The sequence below is a fragment of the Pristis pectinata genome, chromosome 9 (genome assembly GCF_009764475.1).
Source record: "Pristis pectinata isolate sPriPec2 chromosome 9, sPriPec2.1.pri, whole genome shotgun sequence".
Classification (NCBI taxonomy): Eukaryota; Metazoa; Chordata; class Chondrichthyes; order Rhinopristiformes; family Pristidae; genus Pristis; species Pristis pectinata.
This window is the reverse complement of record NC_067413.1, coordinates 12,396,707-12,413,376: the sequence shown is the minus strand read 5'-3', so window position 1 is coordinate 12,413,376 and position 16,670 is coordinate 12,396,707. Positions and strand designations below refer to the sequence as shown.

General features: G+C 38.2%; 1 protein-coding gene across 1 annotated transcript in view; it reads right to left on the bottom strand.

The window, feature by feature from the left end:
- Positions 1 to 16,670, bottom strand: part of LOC127574433 (piezo-type mechanosensitive ion channel component 2-like) — a 521,253-nt gene that overhangs the window by 63,235 nt on the left and 441,348 nt on the right. Inside the window, 5 exon segments of the mRNA XM_052023441.1 lie at positions 3,111 to 3,179; positions 5,593 to 5,680; positions 7,825 to 7,923; positions 13,425 to 13,528; positions 16,382 to 16,453. Of these exon segments, the coding sequence (XP_051879401.1) occupies positions 3,111 to 3,179; positions 5,593 to 5,680; positions 7,825 to 7,923; positions 13,425 to 13,528; positions 16,382 to 16,453 (432 nt within the window).

Here is a 16,670-nt window from a genome sequence, read left to right as displayed (position 1 = left end):
GATGAAATGAACAGGTGTGATGGGATAAAAGGTTCTACTCGAGTCTTTGTAGATGGAAAATTGTGGAACTGTAAATTAGGTTCTCCGACTTCCAAAGTGTAAATAAATTTCCTCAATTACACACTTTGCACCATGCCACTGCCTTCTTTTAATTAATTCCTTCTTCAGGATGTGGTGTCACTGCCATGTAAAGCTTTATTGGCCATCCTTTATAATATTGGTATTCTTATAAGAAATGAAGGCAGGTGTATTTCAATCAGATCAATGGAATACAGTACATAAGGTAACATTTAACCAATCTATGTGAAATACGAGCAGGTAAAAGAAGCGTTTGAGTTAGATTAATACTTCTGGTATTTATACATATATGTACAACAATTAGGAATAACACAATAGAATAGGAGTAGGAGGAGGCCACTCGGCCCCTCAAACCTGCCCCACCATTCAATATGATGATGGCTGATCTGTGCTGGCCTCAACTCTTCTTCTGTGGCAGTTCCCCATAACTCTCAACACCTTGATCTTTCAAATATTTAGCTACCTCCACCTTAAATATATCTAATGATCTGGCCTCCACCACCCTGGGAGGCAGAGAATTCCAGAGATTCACTGCCTTCTGAGAGAAGAAAATCTTACACACCTCAGTCCCTTATCTTGTGGCTGCGTACCCTCGCACGAGTGGAAACATCTCAACATCTACCCTGTCAAGCCCCCTTAGGTAGTGATATGTTTGAACGAATTCACCCCTCATTCTTCCAGACTCCAAGGAATACAAACCCAAACTGTGTCATCTCCCTCGATAGGACAACCTTCTCATCTCAGAAATTAGCTTGATGAATCTCTTTTGGACTGTCACCAATGTTACTACATCTTTTATTTAGATAAGGGGACCCAAAACTGTGCACAGTCTTCCAGTCGTGACCTCACCAAAACCCTGTACAACTCTAACAAAATCTCTCTTAAACTTCAACTCCTTTACAATAAAGGCCAACATGCCATTTGCCTTCTTAAATATTTGTTCAACCTGCCTGCTAACTTTTTGTGATTCAGGCACTAGAAGACTTAGATCCTCTGAGCTTCACTCATTTGTTGTCTCTCTCTCTCCCTCTCCATTTATAATCCACCTTTTGATTCCTTTTACAGGACTGCATAACTTCACACTTCCCCACATTAAATTCCATTTGCCAGGTTTACGCCCAAGCACTCACCTATCTATAGCCTGTTGCAGAATCACAATGTCCGCATCACAATATGCCCTTCCACGTATTTTCATATCATTTTGTTCCCTCCTCCAGGTCAGTAACATAAATGGCAAATAATTGTGGACCAAGAACCAATCCCTGAGATACTCCACTGGTTACATTCCTCCAGTCTGTAAAGGACCCATTTATTTCAATCCTTTGTCTTCTATGTGACAATCAGTTTTCGATACATATTCACAGACTTCATCCAATACCTTCGGCTCTTAATTTATGTGCTAGCCTTTATTGTGGCGCCTTGTCAAATGCCTTTTGGAAATCTAAATACACTACATCTACAGGTTACCCTCCATCAATACTCCCCGTTATATCCAAGCAAATTTGTCAAACATGACTTACCTTTCATAAAACCATGTTGACTAGGTTTGACTATATTCAGCTTTCCTAAATGATGTCATTACCTCTTTAAATATTGATTCCAGTATCTTGCCAACAATAGATGTTAAACTAATTGGCCAATGGTTCCCTGCCTTCTGCCCTCCTCCCTCTTGGAATAACTGGAGTGACACTGACTGTTTTCCAATCTTTCTGGTACTCTTTTGGAACTCAGCGAGTTTAGAAAAGTTTCATCCAATGGCTCCACTATCCCTCAGCGACCTTTAAACCCCCTTGGGTGCAGGCTTTTGGGTCCTGGTGATTTGACCACATTTAGCCCAAGAGTTCCTTGTGACTGGGATTTTAAAAGTTCCTCCGTATTATTTGAAGTTAGCCTATTTGTTATCTTAGGGATATGTGCAGTGTCTGCCATGGTGAAGACGGATGCAAAAATTGATTTAATGCATAGAACATTACAGCACAGTACAGGCCCTTCGGCCCACAATGTTGTGCCGACATTTTATCCTGCTCTAAGATCTATCTAACCCTTCCCTCCCACACAGTCCTCCATTTCTCTATCATTCATGTGGCTATCTAAGAGTCTCTTAAATATCCCTAATGTATCTGCCTCCACAACCTCTGCTGGCAGTGCATTTCATGCACCCACCACCCTCAGTGTAAAAAACTTACCCCTGACATCCCTCTTAGATCTACCTCCAATCACCTTAAAACTATGTCCCCTCGTGCTAGCCATTGCCGCCCTGGTGAAAAGTCTCTGACTGTCCACTTGATCTATGCCTCTTATCATCTTGTACACCTCTATCAAGTCACCTCTCATCCTCTGAGGAGTGTGACGGCCTCCTGGAATACCATATTCAGGTAATTCTCCCTTTCCCTGATGTGTTGCAGAGTTTGGAGCTTGGATTCTTGCTTTTTGACCCTGAGCTGACATGTATTTTTAGATGGAACTTAACAACGTTTGATTTGAAGGAGATTATTTTGACTACATGCGATCTAATGTAGAAAATTATGTAGTTTGGGGTCTCTTATAACAAAGTCATGAAAGATTATTCTGTTGCTACAAAAGGAAAAGGGTGGGGGAGGATGTGGGAAATATTTCTGGTGCTGAATTTTTTGAGTAAAAGCACTTCTCAGGCTTTTAAAAGGAAATCAGATGGGCACTTGAAGGAAAGGGCTATGGGAAGAGAACAGGGGAATGGGCATGAATAGATTGCTCTACGGGGCACTGGCAGTAGCTCAATAGAACAAAAGAGCTGTTTCTATGTCATAATGATTCCATGACTTTGGTGACTGTGTAAGCAGGTCAAATGTTGAATCTCATGTATTAAAATGAAACGGGAATCCAATCACATGCACTGTTGCCATGTCTGAGTTCTTGACACATTTTCGCTGTGTGAACCTTGATGTAATTTAATTAGGAAACTTTACCCTATGACTGAGCACTGATGTACTTCTTCTGTCTGAATGTCTTTTATCTACCTTCCTTTAGCAAGGATCTGCCATACCTGGCGCGTTAGAGCGTTTTTTGTTCTTCTTCTGGTGTGGGTAATTCGTCTGACTCCTCACATTCGATTGCAACATGATCTAAACAAAAGAAAGTGGAATGACACATTAGCAAACTCAACATCATTCCAGCAGTGTCAATCCAGAACTTACTCCATTTCTCTGTATTTTTTCTAACCATCTCAATCATCTTTTGATGCTTTGACAGCAGATATTTCATAAAAATGATTACCTGTTCTCTGAAGAAATTAAAATGAGCAATTAAATACATTCACCATCCCATTCCCATCCAAGAAATTTATGGATATCATTTAAACAAGAAATAGGAGAATATCTGCAGGGAAGTGGGAATAATATTGCAAACAAAATGAAGATTTGTTTTTCAGGAATGCAGCACCTTTCTATATGTAAAAACTTTAGAAGTAGAAGCAGAAGCAAGCCATTTGGCCTCTCATGTACTTTATCTCCTTGCGATTGGGGTTTTTAGAAGTTTCTCCATGTTATTTGAAATTAGCCCATCTGTGAGGGATATTTACATTTTACTCCACTATTCAAGAAGATCTGGCTGATGATTTACTTCAACACCATCTTCTCACCCTTTTCTATCTCCCTTGATTCCTCCAATATACATACACCTATTTTCTATGTTCTTAATGCACTCAATGACTGAGATTCCACAGTCCTTTGGGACCAAAAATTCCAACATTTCACTACCTTCTGAGTGTAGAAACATCTCTTCATTTCAGTCTTAAATGACTTACACCTCATTTTGAGACTATGATCTCCAACTCTAGGCTATACTTCAAATATGATTTCCCTATCATAAATCCATTTTGCCTCTGCTCAATTATTATTTTCTGTGTCTTTGTATCATGTTCCTTATTATATTTTCCAGCATTTTCCCTACTACCAATGTCGGACCATCAGGTCTGTTGTTTCCTCCTTTCTTTTGCCCTCCTTCTTTAACAGTGGGGTCACATCTCCTATTGCAGAAACCTATGTGGAATCTAAACACCCATAAATATGTGGAATCCAGAACTTATACATTCTGGAAGGTGATAATCAGATCTTCGACCATCTCCATTGCCGCATCTTTCAAAACTCTGGGATATAGAACATCAGGTCCTTGGGGTTTTATTAGTTTTCAGACTCTTTAACTTCTCCAGTAGTTCTTTTTAACTTTTATTAATTTCCTTTACTTATTATCAATGTAATTTTCTACAACAAAATTAACATCAATGTCTACTGGTCTACCAAAGACCCCACCTACCCCAGACATTCTCTCTTCTCCCCCCTTCCACTCGGCAGAAGATACAATAACCTGAAAGCACGTACCACCAGACTCAAGGACAGCTTCTATCCTGCTGTTTTAAGACTATTGAACTAGTACCCTAGTCACCCTAGTACACTGAGATGGACTCTTAAAACTCACAACCTAAACTCATCCTGGCGCTTTATTGTCTGCCTGCACTGCACTTTCTCTGTAACTGTAACACTTTATTCTGCATTCTGTTATTGCTTTTCCCTTGTACTACCTCGATGTACTGATGTGATGAAATGATCTGTATGGATGGCATGCAAAACAAAGTTTTTCACTGTACCTCGGTACATGTGACAACAATAACAATTGATCAATTTACTGGTTGCACTAATGGAAATACAAATATTGTTCCATTTAGCATACAATACGGAGCACCATGAATTGTTGCAATGAGATATCTGACCTCACCTAAAGGGGAGGACAGAGATTATAACATTGGAAGCTCCAGGAATAAATAGATATGGAGCACGGCTGGGGAGAAAATTTTATCAAAACTCATAACTCATCATATCTAACGATACCGATAACTTTCACCACCTTGTCCATTTAGGCTAACTTTTTGTGATTCATACACTAGAAGACTTAGATCTTTCTGAGCTTCACTCATTTGTTGTCTCTCTCTCTCTCTCTCTCTCCATTTATAATCCACCTTTTGATTCCTCTTACAAAACTGCACAACCTCACACTTCCCCACATTAAATTCCATTTGCCATGTTTATTCTGTCCACCTTGGCCGCAATCTGTACCATCTGCAAAACTCATTGCCCTGACTCTTCTTCAGTGGCACCTCCCAAAGTACAACATCTATCATGTGGAAGGACAACAGCATCTAATGATAGATGATCAGCCACTCTCACAGATGTGCCTGCAAGTGTATGGGATCTACATCATCTTCAAGCCTCCCTCCAAATTACACACTTTCAAGGTTTGGACTTGGAAGTATATTGGGGTCTCTGCATCGTTGCAGGGGAAGCAACCTGGAACTCTTGACTCGTTATGGGAAGACCTTCATCACAAGTAGTGCATTGGTTCAAGAAGGTCGCTTACTAACACCTTCTCAGGCACAATTAGAGGATGGGCATTAAATAGAAATAAAAATAACCATCAGGATAATGAACTATATTTTTTACTGTTACAAGGGGTGAACTATATAATGACTGCATCAAAAATTACCTCCTATTTCTTTTCTACCGAATTCATGTTTCTTCTTCTTTTCCTTCAATGCCGATTTGGAATCTTTCATCCAAGTCTGGTACATGAACTGCAGAGAGGAAGTTTGTACAACTTTTAATCACAGTTAAAAGGTGACCACAGTTCAGTGCATAACTGTACAAACAAGGTAGCAAAGTGAAATTCAGAGCACAAATGGAATGAAAATACTGGTATCACAGTGGGTTCAAAACATTAATGGAAAATTCAGCTGTTTATTGGAATTGTCAGACTTCTGACTGACTGATGGAGCTTATTTTGATCATCAATCACAATCGCCAATTTTGACTGTAGTGATATACAGGTCGAGAAAACGTTTCCCTGAAGACATTCACGTAAAATTAAATTGACCATCAGATTTCTAATGCTGGTTGCATATATTAATTTACCTCAGAAAATGTAACACAAAATATCCTGAGGCAGAATGATTTGTAAAATTTGACTGACTGCTGATCACAAGGTCTGCATGTGACTTGAAATCAGGCAGGCGCAATTTAAACACAAGTGGGCAGGGTTCCACAGTATAAAACCAGCATTATTCTGGTACTTTTGCCCTTAGAAACCATGGAATAGCTGGTATGAAAAATTCCAAGCTGACATAATGTTCTGCTGTGGTTGCAATACAGCAGGGTTATGAGAACCTCAGTCTGCACTTAGTTATACTGAACTAGGACTGAGAGTATCTGATGAAAGATCATTGGCCTGAAACATTAAACCTGTTTCTCTCTTCACAAATGCTGCTTGACCTGCTGAGCATTTCCAGCTATCTTGGTTGGTACTGGTCTTTCTAATAATTGTTTAATGTTTAAATACATCAGCTTAAAAGAGAGGCTCATCATCTATATGGAAGATCTTTGTCAATCACCAGGCTTCTTCACAAACAGCAGAATATAATCTTGTAATGATGTTGGGCTAATTTGTTTTATTTGTGAAATACCTAATTACAGCACGACACAAATATAAAAATAATAATGTTGCTTGTTGGAAGATGGGATAAAATTTATTCACACTTTTGCAGAAGTTGTCAGATTATTAAAAAGCATAGTTAGTCGTTAGTAAAACTAACATTGGCACCACTGATTTAGTTGCAGTTAGCTGTAAGCCTCTGCCTCAAGAATGATTTTGTTGACACACAAAAATCATATCTGGTCATCTGCAATATTTCCTTTACATTTTGCTTCCCACAGTAGGTGTTACCAGTAGTGTGCACACACACATGCAAAGCAAGCATAACAGAAGCCTGAAATGGCAACCCTGGTTTAAAGCAAGCATTACTGCAAGGCATGCACAGTATGCTGTACTGAAACTAAAGTGTTTCTTTACTCTCCTAGTTGCACAGAAGCACAAACATAAAAATACACAACATCAATCAGTATTCAGAAGATACTATCATTGCAGCTCAAAAAAATTACATGAGATCAGATTTGAATCTAATATTTTCATTTTTTCTTCAACTTTGTTAATTTTAATCCCACCCGTTTTGACATAGGCATTGAAATCTCACAAATGGATATTTGCACAAAAAAGGGTCTTTGATTTTACACACTCAGTGTATTTAATTTGTCTTTAATATTGCAGTGTTGAATCACAGTAATTGTTGCATTTTGGATTTAGCTTTGTGTTTAGCTTATCCAAGAGTCTGGCATATTGATTGAAATATGTAAAATTTTCAGAAAATAATGCTCTTCAGTTCAATTCCGTTTTATTTTATATTTGTTATTAAGTTGTTTCTCTCGCCAACTTTCCAGCTCACTATGCAATATCTAAGAATAATTCTAATGAATGATAAGTAAATCATGCAGGTTGAAAGCCAGTTATAATAAGCCATAATGGTACTGATTTATGAAGGAAACAGTGCACTTCCACTGACTGGCACTCCCAGGAGATGACAACAATAACAATTTGGCTGTTCACTTCTACTGACCTGAATAGACATTAGATGATAATTGGAATTGGTTTATTATTGTCACGTGTACTGAGGTACAGTGAATTGTACCACTGTGCTTTTACACCCAAACTTTTCTTTTATAAGAGCTTTTAAACCATTACAGTCAATTCAGAAACAAAAATCTTCATTCAAAATGCTGTACAACCAAAGAACTGCCAGCTAGTGGGAATTTACTGAATTAAGTGAGACAGTAGATTTTAGAATGAGGCACAATCACTGCACACACTCATGGAATATCTAAGAAGTACCTTTACACCTCTGACTACCAACTGAAGTATGGTTTTTGGCAGTTTTAGAATAGACCTTGGCAAGGCTATCATGGCTGATGCAAATTTCCGAACTGCTCTCTATGGAGAAGGACAAAGTGAGGCAATTGTTAGTAGAGAGGAGGATGCCCTAATAATTAGTTTAAGGCTTTTGAGAAAGAATTCATATTAGTGCTTTGAGGTTTTACGTTCATCTGGGGGGTTATTTATCCTTGGTTTACATAAATGACCAGCCAAGAGGAAATGCCAAAAGTTGATTTGGTTCAGCACTAAAATTTCTCCTAAAAAACAGATTTTGATTTTCTAAATTATCTGTAGTTAAAACAGAAAAGTAGTTAGATTTTGCTCCTTACATTTGAGGTAAGTTTATAACAAGAAAAAAGTAATGAGCTGGAATATAGTGGACCCTTTTTGCCCTTCTACGCTAATCCCATTTGCCCTTATTAGGTCCACATCCTCTATGCTTTGGCTTTTCAAATGCCTGCCTAAATGTCACTTAAACATAGTGATTGTATCTGATACCACCACATCCTCCAGCAGCAAGTTTAGATATCAAAAACTCTCTTTGTAAAATACTTACCCCTTAAATCCCCTCTAAAACTCCTTTCTCTCATCCTAAACCTATGCCCTGTTTTTGATATCCCTACCCACGGGAAAAAGATTCTGACTATCTACCCTATCTTTGCCTCTTACAATTTTATATACATCTATCAGGCCATCCCTCAGCCTCCTTCGCTCCAGGGAAAACCAACCCACCCCATCCAATCTCTCTCCATAGCTAAAGTCCTCAATTCCAGGCAACATCCTGATGAACCCTCTCTGCAGTCTCTCCAGCGCAACCACATCCTTCCGAGAACTGTACGCAATACTTCGAGTGCGGTCTAACACAATGTCCCAACTCTTATATTCTATACCCTGACTTACGAAGATAAGAATGCCATGTGCCTCTTCCTTACCACCCTGTCTACCTTTCTTACCCCTTTCAGGGAACCAAGTACATTAACCGCTAGGTTCCTCTGTTCATCAACATTCCTTAGCATCCTACCATTTACATCCTGTCCCTATTTGACTTCCTACAATGCATCACCTGGCACTTGTCAGAATTAAATTCCACCCGCCTACCATCCACTCAGCTTTCCATCTGACTTGTATACTGCTGTAGTCTGAGACAACCTTCCTTGACATCCACACCATCACCAACTTTTGTGTCATCTGGATGAGGTGCAGAGGCTCCTGCCCTCTAACAGGATTGGACAGGAACAAAATCTGGGGTTGGAGCTTTGTCTCCTATCAAAGGTCTGAGGTATTTTACAGAAGAGAATATTGAGGGCAGCAAGATTTAGGAAGCCAGTTAAAGTTGCATTTTGGTATTGGCTCATGTAGTACTTCGACAGTGTCTAAGCTTTTTAGTTCCCTTATAGGGTGTGGACATCACTGGCAATAAATATCACCATGTACACCTCTAATTGCCCCTGAACTCGACAGGCAGTTAAGAATCAGCCACATTGTTGGACCCAGAGTCACATTTAGATCACACCATGCATAGATGGCAGATTTCTTTCCCTGATAGTTTTTGTTTGATATACCAGTTTCATGGTGTTTATTGCTTTTGCTTCTAAATTTCAGATGCTGTTAATTACTTGAGAGTGGGATTTGAACTCATGTTACTGGATCAATGCTCTAAGCCTCTGGATGCTAGTCTGGTAATATAATCACTAGTCGTTGGTAGTTGAATGGTAACAGCTCACTTCAGAGCTTTGAAGTGAGATACTAAATGGAAAAAAAGATTCCATAAGGAGCAAGTTAAAATAGCAGGACGTGTGGTCAGAGCCAGATAGTACAACAAGTTTGATGCTATTGGCAGGGATGGGACTGATTGGGTAAATCTGGGTGGTCAGAATGTAGGGGAGCAGATTTTATAGAAAGGGCCTCAAGAATGAGACTCAGGTGGAATACAAACTGCAAATAATGAGGGTATTGTTATGTTGAGAGCAGGGAAAGAGCTTAGGTTTGTAGGAGTCATGGGTAAGCATAATTGGTGGGGTGGGGGGGGTGGCAGGTGGGAATGGAAACAGAGGCACAAAGTAGAAGCCTCAATTTTGGATTTTGGATTTTTGTATTTGGACATAGGATGAAATTTGTGGTGATGTGGAGTCTTCACCTAGCTTTTTGGACTGAAGTGGCTTGTGTATGCGATAAAATAAATGGATTATTTGAATGGTGCTGAAAAATGTTGCTATTTCCAGATATATTAATGATGTCATGTTGCACTTTAACTAAAATCACAGATTAACTAAAATGCTGAATCATTGACATAGCGCCATGTCATGTAATCTATGACAAAGATTTGAACACAAAATGCTTTAAATTTCAGATTATATTGGAAACATCTTTGTTCCTCCCCTATTAAGAAATTTGCTGTATTCCTTTCTGTCTCAAAGATGTTGGGACCTTGACTACATTTGTGAATGCAGAACGGTAAGTAGCAGCCAAGAATTAGAGAATAAGCCTTACGAAAATAACATCAAGTGCAACACTTCGGTGACTAATCTCAGACAAAAGCTTTAGCCTTTGGATCATCAGCTAAAATCAGTGTCTTCCTATAAATAAATTCAACACAAAGCACAATTCATCATTGTCACTGAGAACTTAATGAATTGTATACAAGTTCTACGTAGTTAAACTTGGACATTGGCAAATGGAAACAAAAGCATTACCAGAAACTGGCACAATACTGCATTAAGAAGCATCAAGAAGAAAGAAAAATTAATAAGGAAAATACACACAGCAATATAACAGTGCATATTTGCAGATACTTGACAAAATCCTGCTTTATATCTGTAGCATATTTGCAGGGATTTATGTCACAGCTGTTTAGGTGTACAAGCCAATCTAAAAGCATTGCCACAACCTTGATGTAAGGAATATTTAAGGTTCTTCTTCATATACTTTACGATCATGAAAATAGAGTTTGACTTGAAACTTTATTTTTCATGTTTTGATGCAGGAAGAAGATACTCTTACATCCCAGTCTATCTGCTTAAATGGGTGCAATAAATGACAAACAGTTATCATAAGCAAACAACATTTCTAATTTGAAGATGGAAAGAACAGTATACATTAACATCAATAAAGACATTCTGCCTACTGTAAATACTTTCAATTTTAGTTAAATTCATGGTGATTTAAAATGTTAGAAAATAACTGTGGCTGCAATAGAATGTTTGAAATATTAATAATGATATTCAATTAATGCACTTCTATCAGTTATTCCAAAGAAGGACAACAGCAGAAATGTTGTGAAAGACCCCACTCATTCAATTCAATATTGTCACTGTTGGAGGTTCTCATTGTTGTACAACTCATCAGGAGACCTAAGGTGACTGGATATTTTCTTTGCTTCCTTCAACATCTGCATGGCGCATCTTCAAAGATTTAATTTGCAAATTCAAAACTTTTCATCAGGAAATTCCTTAAGGCTTCTTAAGATTTCCCTTGTTCTGCCACATGAATTTTGATCGAATTATAAGACAAACCCTGTCTCCCCACATGAAAGAGATTTTCACTGAACTACAGTGATGGAGCATGAGAAGATCCCAGGCCTCCTTAAAATACAGTGATGTATTTCTAGTAGCCTTTGTTTCACTTGTTTCACTTCATGCTTTTGGAATCTCTAATGTTTGTTGCAAACAGTTCCTTGGATGAACCGAAGTGATGAATAGAGTCATTGAGCAGAAACAGGCCCTTTGGCCCACCATATCCATGGCGACCAAGTACCTTACTATACTAATCCCATTTACCTGCACTTATCCATTGCCTTTTCTGCCTATGGCGATTCAAGTGCTCATCTAGATACTTTGTAAATGTTGTGAGAGTATCTGCCTCCACCACCCACTCAGGCAATGCGTTCCAGATTCCAACCACCCTCTGGGAGAAAAACTTTTTCCTTAGATCCACCCTGAACCTCTTACCCTTACCCTAAACATTTTCCCTGTCATTTTAGACAGCTCTGCTAGGTGGAAATGTTTCCTACTATCTATCTATGCCCCTCATAAATTTGTATATTAGGTTCCCCCCTCAGCCTCCTCCATTTCAGGGAAATCAAACCCAGTCTATCAGTTTCTCTTCCTAACTGAAACACTTCATCCCGGGCAACCTCCTGGTCAATCTTCTCTGCATCCTCTCAAATGTTATCAGGCAATTCAACTGTGGATATTGTAAGACGGCACGGGTCTGTCCTCAGCAATATTGACAAACGCTTACCATGAGAACAAGTGGCTCACAGACAGAAGCTAATTTTACTCTACCTAGGGACAAGGAGTATTCTGGTTGAGACCATACTGAAGCTCTCTTAGTTTATATGGGATGAATCAACACCTAGTCACTGCATCGCCAACTATTCACTGTCAGAAATGCTTTTGTATTGAAACCTTTTTCTAACTATAAGAATTCATTTACATCTTTCTAATTCTCTTCTTATTTTTGGCTCCTGGTTGGGCTTTTCTGGACATCGACTCCTCTTTACCTCTATTCACCTTGCCACCAGACAGTTTAATGTGAATAGCATTACTTTAAAAAAATGCCCTCAAATTTGAAGCAAATGATAAAGTCAGTAATTGCTGTTGTGTTGTTGCCTGGTTTCAGAGAACAGCAAAAGCAATAGCACAGCAATAATTTTGCATGGTCTGATAAGATGGAATCTCAGTGCCTTCCATTAAGGGTGGACAATAAATATTGGTTTCATTGAGATACCTAGGTCCCAGAAGTGAATCAAAAAGATAGTTAGCATCTGGAAGGCAAAAGATGGGTCAATGTTTGAAGTGCGGGACTTCATACCCTTGTTAGGAGTAATGAAGTTCCTTATACATTGACCTAGTTATCAGATGCCAACTGACCCATGTATTCAGATATGATCAACTGAGATTTACCTGAATTCTGAACAACTGAATGGATATCCAACTTCACATTGCTATTACGCAAGGTAAAGGCAAAACAAACCAACAGTAGTGGGAAGAGAACAATCCTCACCAAAGCCTGAAATTCCAGTCCTAAATCCAAAATCTATGACTCTACAGTCAAGGATACACAGCATACACAGAGGAACACGGACACCTGCAGGTTCCTCTCCAAGTCACATTGTATCCTGACTTGGAAGTATCTCGCTATTCCCTTGTTGTAGATAGGTGTAAAACCAGCAAATCCTGACTGTGGACAAGCAGTGTTTTGAGGGTAACTAGGGCTTTTTATGTGCAATTATGGATGGGCAAAAAATGTTGGCCTTGTAGAAGTTGCCAAATAAATTTTAAAAAGATAGTTAGCATCTGGAAGACAAAAGACAAGTCAATGTTTTAAGTACAACTTCATTCCCTGACAGAAGTACTGAAGTTTCTGATCCAAAATATTAAACTAGTTTTCAGACACAGACTGATCTCTGCATTAATGACATTTATTTCACCGAGGTGAAGGAACATCTCGTTCTTATTAATAGTCTTCAATTAGCCTGAAGTAGGATGTTGAGTGATCTTCAGTTTTCCCTTTACAAATATTGTTGAATGAACTGTTGTATAATTCCAGAACATTACCTGGAACCCAGATTTTTTGGGTTGTTCTTCATCTTCTTTCACCTCTTCTTCATTCTCTTCCTCACTGTCTGTCTCAAAGAGATAGTAGTCTCCACTTCGTACCACTAAGCAGGAGAAGATAGCATTAATGGTGCAAAAGCAAAGAAATGTTTTGGACTATTGAGTGCAACCTTTTAAAAACTATATTAATGAATTTCTTCACTCCACTTTAACCAGCTGATGTGAATAAAACAGATGGCAATTTCTAAATTAAAGGCATGACAATAATGTCAAAGAGAGCAGAGTGTAAACAATGTACAACATTAAGCTACCAAAACTGTTACCTGTTTCCAACTCAAGGAATGCATAAGGAAATCAAGAGGAGGTAGCCAGGATGACAGAGCTTAACGAGGAATTAGTAGCAGAAGACAGAACATCAAGAGGGCTGGCTACAGTTGGAAAATGTGAGAAAAGGTGGAGAAACAGAGAATAAATATTGCAAAGACTGGCAATATTTCTGTGCGAGTATAGTGGATAAGAAAGTAAGATGTTGAAGCAGAGGCTCAATTGAAGTTATGTCTAAAGTAGATTCTGCGGACTGATTGCTAAAATATAATTTTTAGTTTTATATTTTTCAATTTCAGTTCTAAATAATCCATGCAGAAGCATGCGTTTTCAATAGAAATCAAATAAGATAAAATCTGGACAATAACATAAAATGACACAGAATTTCAGCATAACACAATACATAACAAGCTTGTTTCGCAAGGTTTGTTTTCAGATTTACATTTGACTGGATGTCAGCATATTAACAAAGCATATCTAGACATATACGAAATAATAGACATGGTTGTTCTGACAATGCATGGAACTGTGATAAAAATAGTTAACTTTTTTGTTAAAATTATTCATTGATTACATGTGCATTGAATTGCAAACTTTTAAAGTTATATAGTTTATACCTTACAATCAATTGTATTCACTTGTAAAACAAATCACATAATTAAAATAAATTGTCATTGACTTTACATGTTCTTCTGTCTACTTATATTTTCATTGCGTATACACATCTAAACTGCAATTGCTTAATCATAAGGGTAAATACGGCAGATGGGATGAGGGAGATGAATTAGCAGATGGTGATAACTTCTGCTTTTTTGTAACGTGAAAAAAAAAATTGGACCTGATCATGCCACTTGAATCAACTCCCATGTTAGCCTTAATGTTATACCTAACTTCTGTGCTTCCAGGACTCCCAATAACTTTGAGGCTTTGGTTCTGGGTCCCTGTTGTAGTGGAGCAGACTGAGACTAGAGAGCAGGCCCCTAAATGGTGCAGTCTGAAGCCCGACCCAGCACTGCTCTGCGTCTTTCACAGTTTTCAATGTCTCTAATAAACAGAGATGTTTAAAGAGAGTTGCAATTGAATTAAGTAATTAAAAAAAAATTTATAAAGTACAGAAAAATTAAAAACACATTAAACCACTGTTAGTTACAGTGAAGCAAAAGACTTAATTGTACCTAGGTTTGAAGGTAAAGCAAACCTGTGAGGAATGGGACTGATGGGAGGTAGCAAAGACACAGTGGGTCAAATGGATGCCTTCTGTGTCACAAGAAAATATGAGATATGAAATAACTGTAAGGTATGAATGGGACCAGATAAAAATTGATGGACCAAATAAGAAATGTATCCAGTCTTATAGTTCAGGAGGTTATGTCTACACCTGGACTCAAAAATGCACAGGCTCAACAGCCCAAAATGCACTGATGCGTGTGCTGAGATTCTCTACAGAACGGCCTGCCAGGCATCAGCATCATCCAGGCCATTGGCAACACATTTATAAAGAATGCTTTATGGGTTTACCCTCACCAATTGTCCAAAATAGCTCAAGTCAAATCTCTTAATAGTAAACTCAAGCTAATTACTTCAAAGGTGCCAAATGGATTTGGTTTTTCAAAAGTATAAATAGACAGAAAAGAATCAGTTGCCAAAATTAATGACAATTCTGTGTGAAAATCAAGCAGTCCCAGCAAAATCCTAATGAATCCACACCATCTCGCCGAGAACTCACAGCACCCCAGAACTGACCTTAGCCTCCAAAATAACCAAATTGGTTTGGCGTCACACATTAAACAAATGCTTCATTCCCTTGAATAGATCAAGACTTTCATTACTTTCATGCCTCGTTTAGTCACATAGATAAAGGACAACCCAAAAAAACATAAATAAAGGAGGCCGTTTGATTGAGTCAAACAGGTGCAAGTAATGAAGTCTTACTGTCTGGCTGAACAGCATTGTTATGCTTCCTGTATGCATTAACAAGCTGCATTAACACAGGCGGCTTTACAGATCAGGAAACAGCGTTGATAAAACTAAAATACTGTGTCCTTCAATAATCAACCATTTATTTACAGCTTCCATGTTGTGTCCATAACAGATAAATAAAAAGAGCAATTGACTTCTATCTGAACATTGATGCATGCAGCTGTTCCTGACAACTTGTGCTTTATACAGTTGGTCAGTTAATTAGAATTGAAAAACCGTGCTGTGTTACTCAAATTCCTTAAATTGCATCCAACAAATAGTTCAAAATTTGGCAGGCAAAGAATGACTTTGAACTAACAGTTTCAAATCTTGCAATCAGTTACAGTGCGATGCAAAATGGTCAGATGATATTTAACATAGCTGTAGTCTCACAATCGGTTATGCATTCAACATGGATTCATACAACTATGGTGAGTTAGTGGAGAATTGCTTAGATGCAGCAAATTGGCATCTGTCCATCCTGAGTTAAAACTGACCCATAAAGCCCATCAAAATAACAACAGTTGGGATAAAAACAAATCCATGCTTTGAGTTGTAAGAAACATTGATTCATTAACATTTTTTAAAACTGAAATTTAAAGAAGTGCAGTTGTCTATTCAAGGAAATTTGGTTCATGATTAGCACACATAACAGATGATTGAGGCAAACCTACTGGAAGCATGGTCAACCCAGGGTCGCCACCACTGCTTTTTTTTGCCCTTGGCTTTCTCTTTCTCTGGTTCTCCTAAAACAAAATAGGTCCAAACATTAATTTTGTCAAACAAAAGCAAAATGATCAGGCGGGCATGTCTGATATCAGCAGAGCTTACAACTCATGAGGTTTACAAATGGGCAAATATGTCAACAAGGAACTTTATGCAAGAAAAAAAGTACTTCAGTAATACAAAGACAGTTAACTATTGCATATTCTCTCATGATATCCATATATATGAATGATGTTC